The 20843-nt window shown below is 41.9% G+C and overlaps 1 protein-coding gene across 2 annotated transcripts in view; it reads left to right on the forward strand.

Annotated features, from left to right (window-relative positions):
• LOC121862321 overlaps window positions 1–20843 on the forward strand; it is a 99738-nt gene that overhangs the window by 64606 nt on the left and 14289 nt on the right. For both annotated transcript variants that reach the window (XM_042360492.1, XM_042360493.1), the window contains 2 exons: window positions 16707–16913; window positions 19563–19774. In XM_042360492.1, coding sequence (XP_042216426.1) covers window positions 16707–16913; window positions 19563–19774 — 419 coding nt within the window. The remainder of the gene's footprint in view (window positions 1–16706; window positions 16914–19562; window positions 19775–20843) is intronic.

Raw genomic sequence — 20843 nt, forward strand, 5'->3', positions numbered from 1 at the left:
CACCACTAACTTAATATCAAAGTATATAAAAAATATAATTCTTCCCTAACGTAAACTAGATGAAAAATTATGTTTAAATAGCACCAATATACATAATAGTTACAGGTAAAATTTCAACGGCATTTTAGAACTGTGTAAACAAACGGCAAATTTGGATTATTAATTACATTATTTTTAATATAAATTCAATTTTTTTTATATCCAATTTATTTGATATCTATTATTTATTCATTTTTTTTACTGATTTTGTATGATTAATATCCACCACATAAAGCTTAAGAAGAGAAGCTGACGTAACAAAGGAACATCGAGGGACCCTGTAATGAAGTGTGTGTGGGGGGGGTGTGGGGGTGTATGGGTGTAATTGTCTTTATTTGCACGAGGGACAAGCAGGTAAGATCTCGTATTTATAATAGTTAGGTACACATTCTTATATCTTCACTTACGAGCAACATTCAACATACGAGCAACATTCAACATACGAGCCTTTGTGAATCACCAGCGAGGGAGGAGGAGGTCTTGGGGTATGTTGCTGTGTTGTGTTCAGCTGCTTCAGGGGCCACGTTCTTCTAAGTACCTTGCACTACGTCGTATTGAAATTATTCTGTATAATATTTTTTCAAGGATGGGATGGGGATAGGTAGATAGGTAGATAGAGAAGTAATTAGGTAGATAGACAGATATACTTAGCCTTACGTCCTAGCCGCAACTGGGTACCTCTAGCCATCTGTCCTAGCCTCAGCTGGGTACCTCTAGCCATCTGTCCTAGTCATAACTGGGTACTTCTAGCCATCTGGCCTAGCCGCAGCTGTGTGCCTCCAGCCATCTATCCTAGCCGCAGCTTAGTATCTCTTACCATAGCTTGTCCTAGCGTCCTAACTCCAGCTTGATATTTCTAGCGTGTCCTAGTCCTAGTTTGATATTTCTAGCGTGTCCTAGTCCCAGATTGGTTATTTCTAGCGTGTCCTAGTCCCAGATTGGTATTCGTGGCTTGGATGGTGCTCGTGCGTGAGGCTACGGCGGTCATCAATCAGGTGAGGTGAAACGAGGACGAGGTTGACATTGTTTCATGGTGGGGTTGTTAGCCTCGAGATGGGGACCTCCTCCTACTCCTCCTGCTCTACCTCTCCCCTTCTTGCTCCTCCTCTACCTCTCCTTCTCCCCTCTACTCCTTTCCCTCCCTCCCTTCTTGCTCCTCCTCCTCTACATCTCCTCTTCCACCCTCTCCTTAGCTCCTCCCTCTTCCATCCCTTCCTTCTCTACTCCTCCTCCTCCCCTCCCCTCTCCCTCCTCCTTTCTCTCCCAGTCTCTCCTCCTCTTCTTCCAGCTTTCCCCTTACACCACCACCACGGGGACATTCACCACCTCAGGCGTAAATCAACCCCTCTGAGCCACCGTAAACATCGCCATGAAGCTCGCTTACTCCTGTATGACCGCCAACCGTTTCATCTCTGTATAGCATATTAGCATGTTGGGTATTTCGGTTCCACTTAAGTCTCCAGGAGGTGGGGTGGGTGTCGTTGTCTTTTAGGTATGCCAACTTGAATGTCAATAAATGAATTTGAGTTTAACAAGTGTACTGGTAACTTAAATATCAATAAGTGTGATACTGTGTTTTGTTAGGACGGTATGGGAGGGCTTTATTTTTCCCCCTTTCTTTCATTTTCACTCATCATCACTATTTGTCCTCTTTCCTCTTATTTTAGTCGTTTTCTGGCTTTAGTGGAGTTAATGTGTGTGTTGGTTATTCTCCACCGTTCGTATTCATTTCCCTTCGAGGCAGTAAAATATATATTCGTCTGTCTGTCTCTGTTCGTCTGTCTTAATTGTATCTATTAATTTTCCTGAGCAATACAGTCATCTCTCTTTCTCTCTCTCTCTTTCTCTTCTTGGCTTTTATTCCCTCCTCTTTTTTCCTCTCCTCTTTTTTCCCTCTTAATCACGCCTGCGTCACTGTAAGAGGCCTCTCACACTCACACACCTGCAGGTTTTTTATGAAGCGTTTTTGTTGCTGGTGTTGGAGGAGGGCGGGGCATTTATTCTTGTTGTTGGTGATGATGGTGGAGGAGGAGGGCGAGGCATTTATTCTTGTTGGTGGTGATGATGGTGGAGGAGGAGGGCGAGGCATTTATTCTTGTTGTTGATGTTGGTGGAGGAGGAGGGCGAGGCATTTGTTGTTGTTGGTGGTGGTGAGTGCAGGGAGGAGGAGGGCGAGGCATTTGTTGTTGGCAGGTGGTGAGTAGGGAGGAGGAGGGCGAGGCATTTGTTGTTATAGGTGGTGATGCAGGGAGGAGGAGGGCGAGGTATTTGTTATGTTGGTGGTGGTGATGGTGGGGAGGAGGGCGGCGAGGGGCATTTGTTGTTGTTGGTGGTGGTGATGGTGGAGGAGGAGGGCGAGGCATTTGTTGTTGTTGGTGTGGTGATGGTGGAGGAGGGCGGCGGAGGCATTTGTTGTTATAGGTGATGATGGTGGAGGAGGAGTGGCGAGGCATTTGGTTGTTGTTGGTAGATGATGGTGGAGGAGGGCGGCGAGGCATTTGTTGTTGTTGGTGGTGGTGATGGTGGAGGAGGAGGTATGAGGCATTTGTTGTTGCTGGTGGTGGTGATGGTGGAGGAGGGCGGCGAGGTATTTGTTCTTGTTGGTGGTGATGATGGTGGAGGACGAGGCATTTGTTGGTGGTGGTGGTGGAGGAAGAGGGTGAGGTGTTATTGTTATTGTTGGTGGTGATGGCGTAGGTGATGGAGGAGGTGGATGAGGAGGGTGAGGCGTGGCACGAGCTGGCACCTCAGGATTGTGGTGGGTGAGGTGCCCAGTAGTGCCCCAAGAAGTGCCAGACAGCACAGCCCTGCCCACGCCTGTAGTGTCACGGCTGTGTGCGTGTTCTTCTTCCTCCTCCTCCACCCCCACTACGGTCTACGGGTCCTGGGCTGTTGCTGTCGCTACTGTGTCCTGGGATAGTGTTGCATCCTCCTGGTGACGTACTGTGAAAAGGATTGCTTGAGTCCCTTACTTGGTTAGGTTTCTGTGCCACTAGGCTGTACCTCACGGCCCTGTCCTATTACCCAGTGCTGTGTCAAGGCTCGGTGCAGCTGGGTATCGCTGTTCTGCGTTCGAGTGTGTGTGTGTGTGCAGCGCTGCACACATGTGAGGAAAGTGTTGTGAACAGTGAACACTATGTGGTGAAAGGGCAAAGAAAGAGAGCGTTAGTGAAGACCACACGCCTCGTAAACCTCTATTGAGGTGTTCGTCTTCCTCAGTTATGAAGCGCAAAGATTAATTTCAATACTACCCGAGAATTCTAATGTTTTGTTTTGCTTTTTAAGAAAGAAGGAGGAGCAGCAGCAGGAGGAGCTTTTGTCTTAACCACTGTGTGTTGTAGTGTGGCGATCATCGGCTCTTGTGAGGGAGTTGAGACGCCTTGCATCTAACAGTATTTTGCTCACTGTTATATATCACGTATTGAGGACTGGTGGCGTTATACCTGGTGCAGTGTGGTGAGATAGACAGCAAACACGGTGCAGTGATTTACAGTGTAAATAAACAACTTACACCTACGGTAACTGGTACAGTATGGTACAGCAAACACGAATAGTAATCGTTTAACCTCCATCAACATAAGAAAACGTGTAGGGTCCATACACAGTGTTTCGAGGACATTAGACGTGAGCATAATACGTCTATGTTTATATGACTGTGTTACCATGTATACATCATGCAGATTATGTGAAACCGTACATGAATAATGCTATTGGACCAGTGTATACACCATGTATACGCTATGTATACAATATCTGTACCTACATACACAGTGTAGATGGACACCGTGTAGATGCTGTTGACTCTGAGGCAGAAAGGAAAATATTTTTGATAAGGAAAAAAAATGGTCGCTGGTCAATATGCGATTGTGTTGTGATGTGAGAAATATGTAATATAGTATCTCTGAGTAGTAGTATTGTACTGTATAGCTTCTTATTGTTGAAGGTATGCGGAGGCAATGTGTTTGTCAGGTGTGTGTTGGGGGATCATGTGTTTGTCAGGTGTGTGTTGGGGGATCATCTGTTTGTCAGGTGTGTGTTGGGAGACCATGTGTTTGTCAGGTGTGTGTTGGGAGACCATGTGTTTGTCAGGTGTGTTAACATTTTTTGAGCTGTTGTAAGTTAGTTATAGTTGCGCGGGAATAAGTTGGCAGAGAGGTTGATGTGCTGGTACAGGATATATCCACACGTTAGAACGCACATACCGCAACAAGGGTATTTACATGTGCTAGAATGCATCCACTGTGTTGTCTTCCTTTGAGTATGTATGTATGCTAGAACGCACCTGTAGCCTTGACGCTGGTACACTTACTAAAACACACTCATTATCTTGGGTTGACACTTTAACTAGAACGCACTCATCATCTTGACACTTCAGCTAGAATGCACTTATCATCCTGGGCTGACACTTCAACCAGAACACACTCATCATCTTGACATAGGTCGACACTTCAACTAGAACGCACTCATCATCTTGGGTCGACACTTCAACTAGAACGCACTCATCATCTTGGGTTGACACTTCAACTAGAACGCACTCATCATCTTGGGTTGACACTTCAACTAGAACGCACTCATCATCTTGGGTTGACACCTAGATCGTACCTGCTTCCATCTAGTAAATTAAGTGGCGGTCACACTAGTCATTGAAACCGCCTGGTCCAGCGATAGCACTGGTTTATCGCCCTGCAGTCCACTGGTTTTCGTGGATTTGGGAGGTCTGAGCGGGACCGTCTTCATTGAGCATGTTACCAGTGGGAGGTTAAAAGTGACGGTAGTCTGTAGAATCTTCCCTTATTAAAATCAAATAAAAACTATTGTATTATAATAAGAATTGGAAAACAATAAATATGTGTCAAAATCAATATTCAAATGATTTTTTTTCGCGATTAAATCCTGATCAAGAATTTTATCACCGAACACTCGCTTGACCTCTGGTGGTAAACAACACGCCCAGCGGCCAGCTTGTGTTGTGCTAGAACCATTACACCATAGTGCAGCTAATTTCTTGGTTTCAAGAAGTAATACTTGGTCTTTTTGAACAAATTAGAATCAATCTCAAAAGACCTTCTTCCAGCGCAATGGGTTTATTTGGATTCACTGATTGTGAACTGGGTTGGCGGTTCTTTAGGCCTCAGCCCAGCCTAAAAATCGCCCAGCCCAAGGATATCAGTGGCTAGTGTGACCGTAGGTTGACACAGGCCACACCAACCCCAGGGCTTCAGAGAGATTGGAGTCGATGTGTCTGCCTCCCTAATTTCCCAATGAGGTTCCGCAGTAAACTATTTTAAAGCTGCTTACTGCCCTCGATCACCAATCCTCTTCTTCCGGTGTTTTTTGTTGTTGTTTTTTGTTTGGTGTAAAGAAAATGTTATATGGGTCAGTTTGTCAGTTTTTTACGGTTTAATTCAACAAACTGTATTTTCAGATTGTTTCGTGGTATTCTCGTGTTTTGTCCCGAGCGCTCTGTTATGATCCCCACATTTCCTTTACCATTCTTGAGCTGGCACATCGTTTACCCTCTTTATCCCCTCGTATCATCTCTACGTCCTATCTCGGGTGGTGTGCCATGTCCTTAACTCTATTTCTATTCTTAAATTGTTAAGTTCTCCTCTTGGCTACAACGTAAAACTTTGGTCAACAAATGTTTGTTCGCCGTAAACAAGTGACATCATGTTGGGGTTAAACTGGTGCCGGTGTTGCCACGCGCTGAGGTTGACGTCTCACTATAAGCTGATCCCAATTTACCGCAGTGTGCCCTGATAGTAAGTTTCTCTTAAATGGGAACAAATTAGAGTATGGCTTGTGTCAGCGAAAACTATTCTAGTTTTCGTAAGAGGGAAAGCTCGGAAAAGGTTGTGATTATTTATATTTATTTATACATCATTTCACTAATAACTAATGATCAGCTTACTAGCCGTTCGGTCAGTTGATTTGTTCTTTGTTACTACTTTATTATGACTTTTATTGTCCAATGTCAGTACAGGAGTACAGGAGAAAATCTGCGATGTTTTTTATTCCACACTGGATAACACCCTTCTCACATCTGTATTGGGTCGGGGATTAAATCCAGGACATAGTAGTAAGAAATACGTGCGTCACAATGGCCAACACGCCACAACGATGGGTGGCCACAGTTCCAGTGTTATTGTTGGCTAGTCAAGGTTTATTTTGAAGCCGAATACTGTTCTTGCTTGAGCTGCTAGACTGGAAACTCCATAGGTCCACCACCTATTTGACTAAAGAAGTAATGCCATATATTTGCATGACAACTTTGGAAGCTTGTAAATAGACCTCTTGTGTTTGTGGCGCTTGACAGCTTGAAGAAGTGATCTGAGTTAAAAGTCTTTCTCATCCAACTTCTTCGGGGTATTGTGTGCCCGATAAAGTCCGCCACGTCGTGTCTTGTCTAAGGAGTTGTCAGTCCTAAGACCCTTAGTCTGATTAGATAATCGAGACGATTTAGTTAAAGAATAATTCTAGTCGCTCTGTATAGCACGTGTTTTGGTTATGTTAAGGGAGGATTAATGATTCCCAGAGTTTGGTTAGTTTTCCTCCCTAAATAAATAGATGCAGGAGAGAGAGAGAGAGAGAGAGAGAGAGAGAGAGAGAGAGAGAGAGAGAGAGACGGTGGCTCGCTTCGTTGAGTCTGGCGTCCGCTTTACTTGACCTAGCTGGTGGCTGTTTATCGTACTTGAAGGACATTTTTTTTTTCACGTGCGGCTTAATGCAACCAGTGACAAAGTTCTTTTACACTCTTGTTTTTTGGTGTTTTTCGATCTGGCGCCAGCTGTGTTGTGGCTAGACCAGCGGTGACAGCGCCCATCACCAACTGTCCTACTGCGAGTTCGGCCTTCCTGAAATGCGAAAACAAACTAAGCAAACAGGATGTATCTCACTTTTTTCCATACATATTTCTACAGCGCTTTAGTTTGTTATCGCATTTCAGGACCAGTGCCAAATAGGTCCAGGGTCAAGTGAGGCGAGGGAGCAGTAGGTCAGTAGTGTGTGGGGGCGTGCCAGCGCTGTCCACCTGCCCCGGTCGTCAGGTGTCGTGAGGTGGGACTCTTGAGCCTTGTGGGACCAAATAAATAAAGTATCACATAATCGAGTAGTGTATTAAACGGTACATTAAATCGTTTAGGGTGTTATTTGGAGGTGTTGGTGATGTAGTGGTGAGTGTTGGTGATGGAGTGGTGAGTGTTGGTGATGGAGTGGTGAGTGTTGGTGAATGACCTGGATGTTTTCAGAAAGTATATTGACCTCAACATTTCCTCCCCTGTCAGTATCTTCCATAACCAGCGTCTGTAGCGTCTCATCCGAACATATTTACTACACATTATTGACTCACGCGTAAGGTTCAGACACTACGTTGGTTAAATACTGAAGGGTCAGATGCATTTCCCTCTGCCTAGGTCACAGTGCTGGCTGGCTTCTGGAGAAAATTCCGAGGTCAAGCATTGTAAGGGTCACTCGCTGCAGAGTCGAACATTATCAGCGTCGGATATCTCTAGCGTTTGGTATTTTTAGCGTCTGATATTTGTAGCGTTTAATATTTCTCGCGTCTTGATATTTTGGGCGTGTGATAGGTCGACAGCGAACATAGTAGAAGATAGAAAATAATAAAATGGTCAGCATGTTATCTCTTGCGTAGAACTGAATGAAGGAAACTAATTTACTTTATTCTAGATTGTAAGTTTTGAAACGGGGAAAGTCATGAAACAACAAAGTGATATTAGGCAAATCAAATACTTATTAAAATATTGTGTTTAGAAAAAAGAGAGAACAGAAAAAAATACTAGAAATAAAAGTGAGTTGTGATATGAGAAACCATTGATATAATCTGTCTCAAGAAACAATGAATCTGATCACACAATTCTGCATACAACGAACGCAGTTTGAGTTGACATGAACGTTACTCCGGCCTCTGCGTCTACACCAAGCATTCCTTTAACATAAGCAACTTGACGATTAACTCGAAAGATCAGTTGTATCGCCGTCCATCAACATTCACCTCGACATGATCGGCAAAGACCCAGGTAAGAATGGCTGCACTATGATCGTGGTACCTTGAGTGTGACATATTGACATACGGAATAATCTGGAGAACAGTTTTAATGTTACTTAACACCGTTCTTTAACTGCTTGGGATTTATGCAGTATATACAGTGTACAGTCATAAACAAAGGTCTCCTTACACTCCTGTTCGAAACTGTGAATGTGAGTCTCAAAGACCTGAGGACCCGTTTGGGGCAGTGCTGTATATGGATACCAAGCCTCGGTACACAAGGAGGTGGTGTGGCCAGAGCAATACCTCAACCACCTTCACTTCTCCCCAATAAAGTCCAGTAGCCACTCACAGCTGGGTCGACGAAATGGACTCAAGGCGAGAACCAACTACTGACTCATTCTAACAGATCGGAGTCTCATTTGTGTACTGAGATTTTTGTTTGCGACTTTACACACACACACACACACCAAGGCTCTATAGGCGTGTATGTCTCCCAGTAGCTGTTGCAGAGAGCCTGAGGCAGCGTCTGGAGCACATCTTTCGCACCATGTTGATCGTGTGGTGCAAGGAGAACTGGGCCGTCCGCAGCGTCCACCCCTACGACTCCGGTAAACTCCTGCTGTGTCTATGTCGGGTGCCTTACGGGCTAGAACTTTTTTTATGGGAGGTGTCATATAGTACTGATGTCTTCTGGGGTGTCCTAGGGGGCTAGAAGTCCTTTGATTGGAGTGTTCTTTATTACTGAGGTCGTTTGTGGGGGTGTCCTAGGGGTTAGAAATCCTTTTATAGAGGTGTCCTATAGTAGTGACATTCTTTGTGGGGTATTGATGCAGCAGAAGTTCTTTTATGGAGTGTCCTAATGCCTCAGTGTCGTCTGAAAGGTTATGTGATACCGCAGAACACAGAGCGGCAGTATTGCGAAATTGTAGGGTGTCCAAATGGTCGAGGAGTACTTTTTACCTTGTGTCTTCTATGGGGTGTCCATATAGTGGTGTCCAAGCTGGTCCTACGGTATTAACTACTGTATTCGTGTACAGTATATATCTTTTATCTTATTATTATTATTATACGAAAACTAATCTTTGTAATTCGCTATATATTATGTGTTTAAGGCCTAGAGATCATACATTGACTGAGCACGTGACAGGTGTTTGTATCGGCCTCCCTTCCTCCTCACTCTCCCTCCCCTCAGAGTGTGTGGCGCCAGCTGGGCCCCGACTCAGCCGACCGACGACGGTGACGCCTCTCATAACACCCCGGGTTATATATACACGTTCAGCCCGCCACCCTCCACCCCAGAATGCCCTCAAATTCCTACACCCAGCCAAGAAAGTACCACAGATATTTAGGCTTGATATATTAGCAGTAAAATTCGAAGAAAGTTGGAACACAAAGCTGCCAACTGTTTCAGACTAATATATTTCACAAATTCACTCAGGGCTACCAACTGTTCGAGATGTTTGCTTATCAAAATGTCAGTCCACACCCGAGAAAATTTCAATACTTACAGACTGACTGTATCTTAAATGTCTCGTTCATAACTGTAGATAACACGACATGCCTGTAGCAATAGTCTCAATATAATTTCGGTGATATTATCGCTACTATACTTAACAGAGTCTTAAGATGCCTCCCCACACCTTGAATTAGGAGGGAAAATTAAATCACCCGAAGATTTGCCCGATCTTATTTCACCTTAACCATCTTAGCTTAACCTAACCTAACCTAACCTAACTCCCTGAGTAGAATCTTCAGGTGGTAAAAAAAAAAAAAAAACGGTGTTCTGAGAACCAGTACCCCGGAAGTTGTTCCTCATAGTCACATGTAAAACATTCCCCGAAACTAAAGTGTAAAGATGTCAATTTAAATTACTCCTATAAGCAACACAACAAAGAGGGCTGTCTGGCTTATATGGCGTCTAAAGTTATATTGAGACTACAGCGAGTAGATGCGTTCTGTCATTTTTACTTAGGGGAAAAATTAGGATTGGATTCGTTTTAAAACTGTGCATATGTGCTTGAGATAAGTGGGGGGGGGGGTGTCGGCAGTGTGGAGGATAGTTGTGTGTATATGGGGAGTTGAGTGGTGAATGTGGCCACAAGTGAAGGCGACGACCTGTGTTGTGGCAGACGTATACGATACTGGCCAAGTCTTCTTCCTGGCCAAGTCCTCTCCCTGGCCCCTACCACCTACTTCACCAATACTGTACACAAAGAAAATCACTCTCTTCAATACACTGGGACGACATATTTTAATTCCTGTTATTTTCTCTCTTTCATTCATTCCTACCTTTCTCTTCATTATTTTTATTTGCCTTCATTATTTTCTCTTGTTTATTCCCTGCGTCTCACCACAAGATGCCACCGTCTGAACAGGTATATACTTAGTGACCATTTTAGTTCACTGATATAGACCAGTTTGGAATATATGTGGTGGTGTGGAATAAGGTGGCGGGAGGGGGGTCGGGGTCCCAGTGCCTTTAGTTTGTGGTTGTCGGTGACGCTGGTGAATGCTTGAGTGAACCTAAAGTGACCAAACTCGCCTCACCAGACTGATAATGTTCTTCGCGTTAGAGGAATGCTATTTTTAAGTGCAGCTTCAGGGGTCATGTGAGTGGTTCAAAGTTGCCGTAACATAATAAGGTCCTCTTTACACACACACACAGCAGCTGCTCATCGATTCAGTCACCTTTGCTTTGTTTCTTCCTTGTTTACTTGTATTAACATATATGCAAGTAAACATATGTTGTTGATATATACTAAAGTAAAGAGGTTTGGGGGAAGGGGAGATAATTACGAGGGTGGTGTCGTGGGGGGTGGCGTTGGGGGAGGGAAAGGGGGTAGAACCAAAATAACGCTTTCACTCTGCCAAGCATTTTTTCTGGGGCCTGGTGGACGCTGTGGCTCGTGATTTGTTACCTTAGTGCTTGCCACAGTGACACAGCTAGACGGGAGAGCGGCAGACGGACGGACGGACAGACTGACACGAGAGCGATACACACAGACAAATCGACAGATAAATCTCTTTTCACTCCCTCAAAAACTGCTGCAGACAGACAGACACAGACAAACAATAGACAAGGTCTATTTCACCATTTTCTGTTCTTAAAAATGAGTTGACTGGTATGATATATTAACCCCATAGTATCGTGACGTGCTGCTAGAGGGCGGCCCTTCAGCCAGGCTGGAATTGGATGAGAAGCTTGACGTTATGTTTCTGAAGCAGATAACATAAACCAGTTAAACCTAACCTAACCAAACTTGACCTAATTTAATCATACACCACATGACCAAACATAACCTAACATGACATAACCTGGCCTAACTGAACTTAAGCTAGCCTAATTTAACTTAACCTAACGTGATCTATCTCAGGATGGTTAAATTAGGTTTGGTTAGGTTGTCTGCTGTCATTTTGAGTATTGTAGAAATTATTGGTACTTTGCTTTTCAGACGCTTTGAACTGATGTAATCATTAATAACCTAAAAGATAGATTAGGTTACATTTGTTTGTGTGTGTCACACACAAACTCAGGTTCACCTTTAGTGTGTTACATTATAAGTCTCACCATCTGGCCCACGCTCACAGTCACCTCAAAACTAGTGTCTCCTTCCCAACGAGTCAGTATTGAAACTAAATGACATAATGCAGCACCAGCAGTGTTGGGATCCTGAACTACACACACCTGTGAGTATTCTTGGTTATATTGTCCCTTACCTGAGGATGTTATGCACATTTCCTCTCACATTCCGTTCTGAATGTAAAAGTGAAAAAAAAATAAGAACAAACAAATGATTCCTCACCTCTTTCATTGACTTTTGTGTTAATTACAAGACTAGCGTGTTAGTTACAAGACTAGCGAGGTCATCCTAAAACTGTATCTGCTCTTGTGAGACCACACCTGGATTACGCAGTTCAGTTCTGGTCACCGTATTACAGAATGGATATAGAATCCTTGGAAAGAATTCAGAGGAGAATGACAAGACTAATCCCGGGCATTAGGAACCTTGAGTATAGAGACAGGTTAAAGCATCTTAATTTGCACTCCCTTGAGAGACGTAGAGCGAGGGGCGACCTGATAGAGGTGTATAAGTGGGAGTCAGGGCTAAACAAAGGGGACATTACAAAGGTACTCAAACTATCCAACCAGATTTAGATTTAGGATTGAAATAGGTAAACACTGGTTTGGAAACAGTAGTGGATGAATGGAACAAGTTACCAAATATCATCATTAACTCGAATACGCTGAATTGCTTCAAACATAGGTTGGATGCTCATATGAGCAATAGGGGTCGGGTGTAAACGGGACTGCCCAGTATGGGCCAATAGGCCCGCTGCAGTTTCCTCCATTCTTATGTTCTTATGTTCTCTCTGTCTCGCTCTCTCCTGGTGAAGATGGCAGGTTATTGAAGTTCTCAGGGAAGAATGTCCTTCTTAATACAGATGAAAATTATGCACTTCATCATTATGACAACACGTGAATCCGTATTACATAAAATAAATATGATGTAACAAATTGAAAGGCGCAATGAAAGCTTCTAATGCACGAAATACCACAAAGAAATATTATAATAAATAGTCAAAGATGCAACCTAACTGACATCTTATCGTCCACCACCGGCGGCGGGAATGTATAGAACTGCTTCACTCACTATTTTACTAAAAGATTGGATCACTTGTTTTAATATGAATTTACACATCTTTGTGTGGTGGGCTGATCCCCCACACACGAGACGTAGGCGCGGGGGCTCGGAAAAGTGCACACAGCTCGTCCCAAACGAGCGAATGAACAGTTACCCAAACTATAGAGACCCGATAATACCCTCGGTGAAGTGAGAGGTGCACCGGGTGGCCATAACTGAGGACTGCCGACTGGATGATGGCGTGATAATAAATGCTCCCGGTGGAGTTATGGTCTTCTGTTTGTGCCGTGTGTAATGAATAGCAACTACCATGAGACCATCAGCAGGGGCAGCTCCAGGGGGTTGGGGGTCCAGTCCTCCCCTTTTCACCAGAAAATTCTAATACCTATTCTTTAATGCAGTATCGTGCTCAGCCATTTTTATTAAGTAAAAAATAGTTACTATTGACCTCAGAATATCGCTAATATAAAGTGCATGTGGCTTCAAAACGGCCTGAAGATGCCCATGATATTGGTCAGCTTTAAAAAAATGGGGGGGATCCTTCCTACAGAGCCACTCCCCTAACCCCCAGATGGGTGGGCTTGCTGTGCTCGCCATGGTCCCCCACCCACAACTTCTTTTTTATTTTCCTGGATCCACCCCTGCATCAAAATGGCACGTTTCTAATGAAAAAGTGCATACAAACACCTGTAGAGTTTTCGTAGGTTCTATTTCCTGGATAAACAGAGATACACAAGCGAGGTGGCGCTCCTTACTCTGTCTGGGGGGTCAACTAGCCTTTCTGGCGACATGTGGTAAGTGATACATTAGCAGCTTCCATATGTCGCCAGGCACATTAATTAAGCGTGTGGGACATGGTAAATACATTGCCACACGCTGCTAGCTAGGCTGAATAAATAGTGTATGTAAATGGAGCACATACATAATATACATACAGCATACATAATATACATACAGCATACATAATATACATACAGCATACATAATATACATACAAATATGATGACTTACAGTATAATGTTAGTATTGCACTCAAGGGATTAAGTAAAATCTTACACAGTAGGCTAATTCATTGTACTCAGTGATCACATCATACTCAAGAGGTAATTAAGACTGGTGAAATGGAATGCAGTGGATTAGGGGCTATTACACCAGCAGTTCAGATGTGTGTTTGTGTACCAGTCCTTGACCCTGTGACTTGCTGGCTACCACAACACTACACATGCGGACCCATCTCCCTGTTAGAAAGTTCAACCTTACCTTCCTAAAGTTACCGTAAAGGGGATAACTTAACTATTCTTAATTTTAAGGTTGCTGCCACCAGACCCCCCTGGACAGTATGTAGCTCTTTAGGTAGTGGGCAGAGTGAGCTAGGCATTGGGTTGGGTTTTTCATTGACCAAATCGAGGGTGGGAAGAAAGGTGAAACATCAAGCATGACTTAACTAATTTATTCCTTATAAAATATATTGCATCCAGTCACAATTCATAAAGAGTTGGCCTTCATTAGGAGGACCACTGTTATGTTCATTCCACTTCACATCAAAGTACGTCTTAAATAAAAATAACTACTACTACTATCCTCTTCATTCTTCATAACAATCAATGACCTCCTTACCTCGGTCATTCTTTCTTACCATTACAACAAACACATCCGACTCTACCACCTGTTAGAGTGTAGCAGCACATGTTACATTACAGCACCACATGTTATATCATAGCACCACATCCCGGGTACACTCCACACCTACAAGTATGGAACTCCTCGGTACTCTTAGGTACACGTACCATGTACCTCGTTCACACTCTACTCCTGCGGAGTAGATGGGATACTTCCCAGGTAATCATACCAGTACTGGTTCCACGTCTGGTATTCTCAGATCGCTCCACGTAGCGACCGCGAATCTTCTCTAACATACAATTATTTTCTATCCTGGGTGGTGATAAGTAGGGTATCCACAGATTCACAGTGGAGGGGCATAATGGCCGTAAGCAGTCACACCACACATGGCGAGTCCCTCACAGTGTGGTAATGGTCGACGCTCTGAACGCATGGTACCTGTTTTGGTGAGAGACGCGGTGTTACCGAGAGTAATGCCTGATGGGCTTTTATCACTACACACTAGTACAACTATTACTTCCTTTATAACATCAGGCAAGGTTTTAAGATGTAAAAACTGCTTGATAAGTCTTTTTAGGGCTGAATGGAGCACGATGGAGTTCACTGACCTGTTTTGGTGTTACTGATGACAGCACCCCGCGTCTCTCACTGACCTACTCTTACAGTTTCCAATCTTTATTTTTCACTTTGATATTATTCAGGTTCTCACATGTACTTTCCTATTTATTGTGACCTTATGCCTTATAATTATATATTTTAATCCTAAATTACATACTAAAGTAAGAGTCTGGTTTGCCAGTTCCTGGGGAAATTAATTGGCCAATATCATTAACTCAAAACTGTAGCCCGGGGCGGAATGGGCGCCAGCCTCGAACAAGGCTTAGTACCGTATTTTCATGGCGTGGGTATATCCACTTCACTTCAATCTGTATTTAGGGATCCTCCCCTCACGTGTTGCAGTCGTTGAACACCTTCATAAGATTTTCTGATCATTGCATTGTTTGTGGTTATTCGTCACATGAGATAACGAGGTGTATTAAGCTCACACCGAGGCATACAAGATATTTTCTTTGAAGTATAGTTTCTGGATCACTTCCAACACTTCATATAGGTCTGATACATATATCCTTTTTCCAGATCATTGTTCACTTATATTTTCATCTGATACCTGCGGTAGCTATGTTCACTAATCGTTCACAGACGTAAATAGTATGACCTTCAAACACGATCTACCCTTATCCCTTATAGTACACTAGTCCATATCAATTGGACCTTCCCAATCATCCTATAGATACCTTGAGTTCTCCTTAATGCTATGAGTACATACACTTAATATTATATGACCGTACCTTGGTGCAATTCGTATAACACATACAGTGGGTGAGTTATCCTTTACCAACGTTTCCCGTTTTCTGAGGCTCTACAAGCGCGGTGGGTTTGAATGTTATGTAGCGTAATATGAATAAAAGAGTTGTTCAAGGATGACAATGATGTGCGCAGTGCAACCGGGAGAAAGAGGCTGTTTGTGTTTGTTTTTGTGTTTGCTCTCTCTCTCTCTCCTTGCTTAGCTAGTTTATAATTGTCCAAGGAATCATTTTATTTTTTCTCATTGTTGTTTTTATAATGAATTTAGTCACTAATGTCTAAGGTCTTAAAGCAACGTTCACTAACTCTTAATTCCTTTCCTTGATAAGTGCTAATGTGATTGTTTGTTGCATGCTTTATACAGTACAGGTGCTCCTCTACTTAAGAACGTTCAACTTAAAAACTTTCAGAGATACAAACATCATCACTGAGGAAAGTTACCAGCCAGAACAGGTGTTTAATGTGGATGAGACTGGATTATTTTGAAAAAAATTCCAGATAGAACAAATATTACCTAAGAGGAGAAGAGTGAACCAGGTTTTTAGGCTGTATTAAAGGGTATAGCTGTACTAAATATCCACAATCTTTTAATTTTTTGCAATTTGTTTGGTATCTACAAGAGTAAAGTTGGACTTACAAACAATTGGACTTACAAACAAGCCTGAGGAATGTAACGCGTTGGTAAGTAGAGGAGCACCTGTATATGGGTTTAATGATTATGTTTTGCCTTTACTCAATCTGTCTAATTCTAGTCTATAATATAATATTTCCCCGAGATTTTAATAGGTTTTCCTACTATATTAATTTGTATTTTTTTCGGTTTGATCTATTTATTTTTGTAATCTTTTAATGTCTTTTTTCTTCATTAAATTGAAACCGATATTATTTAAACACAAGGAAGTTTGTATAAGTCAGTAAAATTACCATAACGTGGTTAGATTTATTAATACTGTATCATAATTTTTTCAACAAGCCAAGAAGTTTCATCACCTTAAAATAATGTCAAAATTAATCTTCTTTTCCTTCCGCAGAGTCGGACAAGACGGTTACTGTAAGTCGGGAGTCGGGTGAATTTGGGTTCCGGATTCATGGTTCCCGGCCGGTGGTGGTGTCGGCCATTGAACCTGACACCCCAGCCGAGACGTCTGGCCTGGAGGTGGGCGACATCATCATCAACATCAATGGTGCTAATGTCCTGGATGCCTCTCACTCTGAGGTGGTGAGGCTAGCACATGTTGGTGAGTGGGCAGGGTGGTCTGAGGATTTTTTTTTTTTGTACGGGAATTATCCCACATCGGGGCCTAGGGGGCGAAAATGTAATAATAATAATAATAAAGAAATACAAAATGAAAAAAAAAATCAAAAGTGAGAAACAATAGATGTATGTTGTGTTGTCACTATTAAGAGAAACAATTGAGTCCCTGCAATTGTGTGTAAATGAGGCAGAAAGTCAGATCAGCAACCTGGGACTTGGTCACAATTTTCGTGATGCCATATGGCAGCAGGGTCTACCATTAGACAATACATTATGCTTTCAATATCTTCCCAAGGCGGTAGTACCTCCCTGTTTGGAGGGAGAGGCGAGGGGTAGAGAGTTTGAGGGAGGAAGAGGAGGTGAGAGGAATGAAGAGTAGGGAAGTGGTGGGACAAACGAGGAGTATAGAGTTCAATGGAGCAAGTAAGAGGAGGTGGTGAGAAGACTAGGGAGTTAGAGGAGGCAAAGGGAGCAGACTACTTGGGAGGAGGTGAGAGAACTGGAGAGTTGAAGGAAGAGGAGTAGAGTTAGAGGAATGGGTGAGCTGAGAGATTTTTTTTAGTTTAACAAATTTATTGACAAATCCTGGAGTACAGTTTGCCTATTCCGAGTAATTCAGTCAGGTCTTGACACTTCTCACCAGTGGCGGCTCGTGAAAAATAAAATGGAGGGACTGCAAGCCTCACACCGAGTCCCCACCAAACAATAAGCATGGAAAGCAGAATAAAGTATTTGCCACGTCACAACCACAGAGCCATTCACATTTCTGATAAACACTGATGTTAAACTGGCGTGTATATTCTTTGTTCCTGCTTGTACTGTTCTGAAATTCCATGCTTATTGTTTGGTGGGGACTCGGTGTGAGGCTTGCAGTCCCTCCATTTTATTTTTCACGAGCCGCCACTGCTTCTCTCTGCCACGCAGGACAGAGGTTCATACACAAAGAAATACATCGTATTTATTGACAGCATATATATATATATATATATATATATATATATATATATATATATATATATATATATATATATATATATATATATATATATATATACAGCTAGACCCTGACTTACGACGGGGTTAGGGACCCAAATCCAGGTCGTAAGTCCGAATGGTCGTAAGTCCGACATAGATAAAAAAAAATGAATTTTTTTTTTAATAAAAAATCTACAATGAAATACAGTACTGTACAGTAAAAGTAAAAAATAATGAGGAATGGATACAGTACAGTGAAAGTAATAAATAATGAGGAATGGATACAGTGTGACTGAGCACTTACCTTTAATGTAGTCAGCTGAATGCACATGGGGCCCCCATAATTTTCTAATTATACATGGAGACTACATTAACTGGAAACGTTTCGGTATAGAAAATGCGTGCGTCATTTGAAAAAAAAAATTGAAAAAAAATGGTCACAACTGCGGCGGTCGTAAGTCCCGACGGTCGTAAGTCCAAGCAGTCGTAAGTTGGGGTCTAGCATTTCCATTTTTACGTGGTACCTTGCCAGACCTGGAATGTTCACTTTACGCTGTGCATGTACTCTTTTACGCGGAGAGCTGAATAAATGATGCAAATAATTATTATAATTTTTCCCCATGATAAAAATGAAATTCTTTGTGTATTGATTGCTGGCAGTGACCAAAGCTATTGATTGTTGACAGCTACCAAAGCTATTGGTTGTTGACAGCGACCAAAGCTATTGATTGTTGACAGCGACCAAAGCTATTGATTGTTGACAGCGACCAAAGCTATTGATTGCTGACAGCGACCAAAGCTATTGATTGCTGACAGCGACCAAAGCTATTGATTGCTGACAGCGACCAAAGCTATTGATTGCTGACAGCGACCAAAGCTATTGATTGCTGACAGCGACCAAAGCTATTGGTTGTTGACAGCGACCAAAGCTATTGATTGTTGACAGCGACCAAAGCTATTGATTGTTGACAGCGACCAAAGCTATTGATTGTTGACAGCGACCAAAGCTATTGATTGTTGACAGCGACCAAAGCTATTGATTGTTGACAGTGACCAAAGCTATTGGTTACTGATTGACCAAAGCTATTGATTGCTGACTGACCAAAGCTATTGATTACTGAGTGACCAAAGCTATTGATTATTGACAAACCAAAGCTATTTATTTCTGATAGTGACCAAAGCTCTTGTTTGCTGAAAGTGAACAAAGCTTCTTAAGTCCCCTTTCAGTTTGAGTTAACGAAAGGACATCAAGGTAGTTTTAGGACTGAATAGGGATTTAGTGCTTATGTTAAAGGAGGTCTACTGGTAGAGTAAGAAGTTTTGTACTGTAATAACTTTATGAGGACTACAGAATATGAGAAGTGCTGTACAGTAATTACTAACCAGCCATAAAACCACATGAAGTATTGTACAGTAATGTAGTACCACCTTGAGGTAAATACAGTACAAAATCCTTTTTCTGTCTTTAGATAAACTGTATACAAAACCTCTATCCATCCTAATATCCAATTTAAGATACAGAACTTTCATCCATCCCAATATCCACCTTAAATTAAATACCAAATCCTTTAGCCATCCTAAAATCCTTTATGTTTCATTAAAACCCCTTAATGATGGAGAGTGATATGCACCTAAGTCTTCCCCCTCTTTTTTCCAGGTTGTGATACTCTACGGCTAGAGGTGGCACGAACCTGTGATGTGTTGACGCCCCTTGTGACTCACGACCCTACCCCTCTATGTGCTGGCTACCTGTACAAGCTAGGAGGTGCTCACCACACCCCTGGCTCCTCCACCATCATCAGAAAATGGCACAGACGGTGGTTTGCCCTCAAGAAAGATCACTGCCTCTATTATTACAAGTCGGAAATGGTTAGTTTGAAATCTTTATTTGTAGTAATTTATTCTCAGTGATGTTTCTGAAAAAAAAAATATATATATATATATACATATATATATGTATATATATATAAATATATATATATATAAATATATATATATATATATATATATATATATATATATATATATATATATATATATATGTGTGTGTATATATGTATGTATGTATATATGTATACATATATGTGTATGTGTATATGTATATGTATATGTATATATATATGTATATATATATATATATATATATATATATATATATATATATATATATATATATATATATATGCAGTAACCCCTCGTTAATGAACTCAATCCCTTCCAGAAGGTCGTTCGTTAACCGAAAAGTTGTTAACCGAAACCATTGTTTCAATGGGTTTTTGGGTAATTGGTTCCAGCTCACCGAAAATTGCCTAAATTCAACAAAAATGGTAGAAAAGTTCACTTACTTTGAGGTGTGTATGTAGAAGGCTCCTGGATGATGATGATGATGATGGGAATTAGAATGGGGGTGGAGGAGAAGGAAGAAGAGAAGTCACCCCATGGCACCATTTCACCCATAAAATTTTAGTTCTCTTGGTGTATTTCAAGATTATTTTCTTTAAATCAACACTGCAGTGCCTTATATATTGTCAATATGTAAAATATATTTCAAAATTACCAATAATTTTCTTGGAAACACAGAAAAAAAGCGTTTAGTTGAAGAGAGTCTCAAGCAAGATGTTACCTCCAGTGAAAACAGAGAGAGACTAACTCCTGTTTGCTGTGTTAAGAGGCTGGATGCCGCGCATTAAACTAGTCACTTTACCTTCAATTATGTTCAATAATTGTTAAAATGACTAAAAAATTGAATGTTAAACTTTTAAAATTATTGAATAGTATAAACTTCTTGATATTTACTAAATTAGTAAGGAATTTAAGCCCTAGAACCGATTAATGTATTGGTGGACTGATACTAAAGCTGGTTGCCCGGTCAGTGCAAGCGAAAACATGTTGAGGTCGGTTCGTAAGAAATTCGTTAACCGAATTGAAGATCCTTATG

This window comes from Homarus americanus, unplaced genomic scaffold (genome assembly GCF_018991925.1).
Source record: "Homarus americanus isolate GMGI-L3 unplaced genomic scaffold, GMGI_Hamer_2.0 scaffold31037, whole genome shotgun sequence".
In the NCBI taxonomy this organism is placed as follows: Eukaryota; Metazoa; Arthropoda; class Malacostraca; order Decapoda; family Nephropidae; genus Homarus; species Homarus americanus.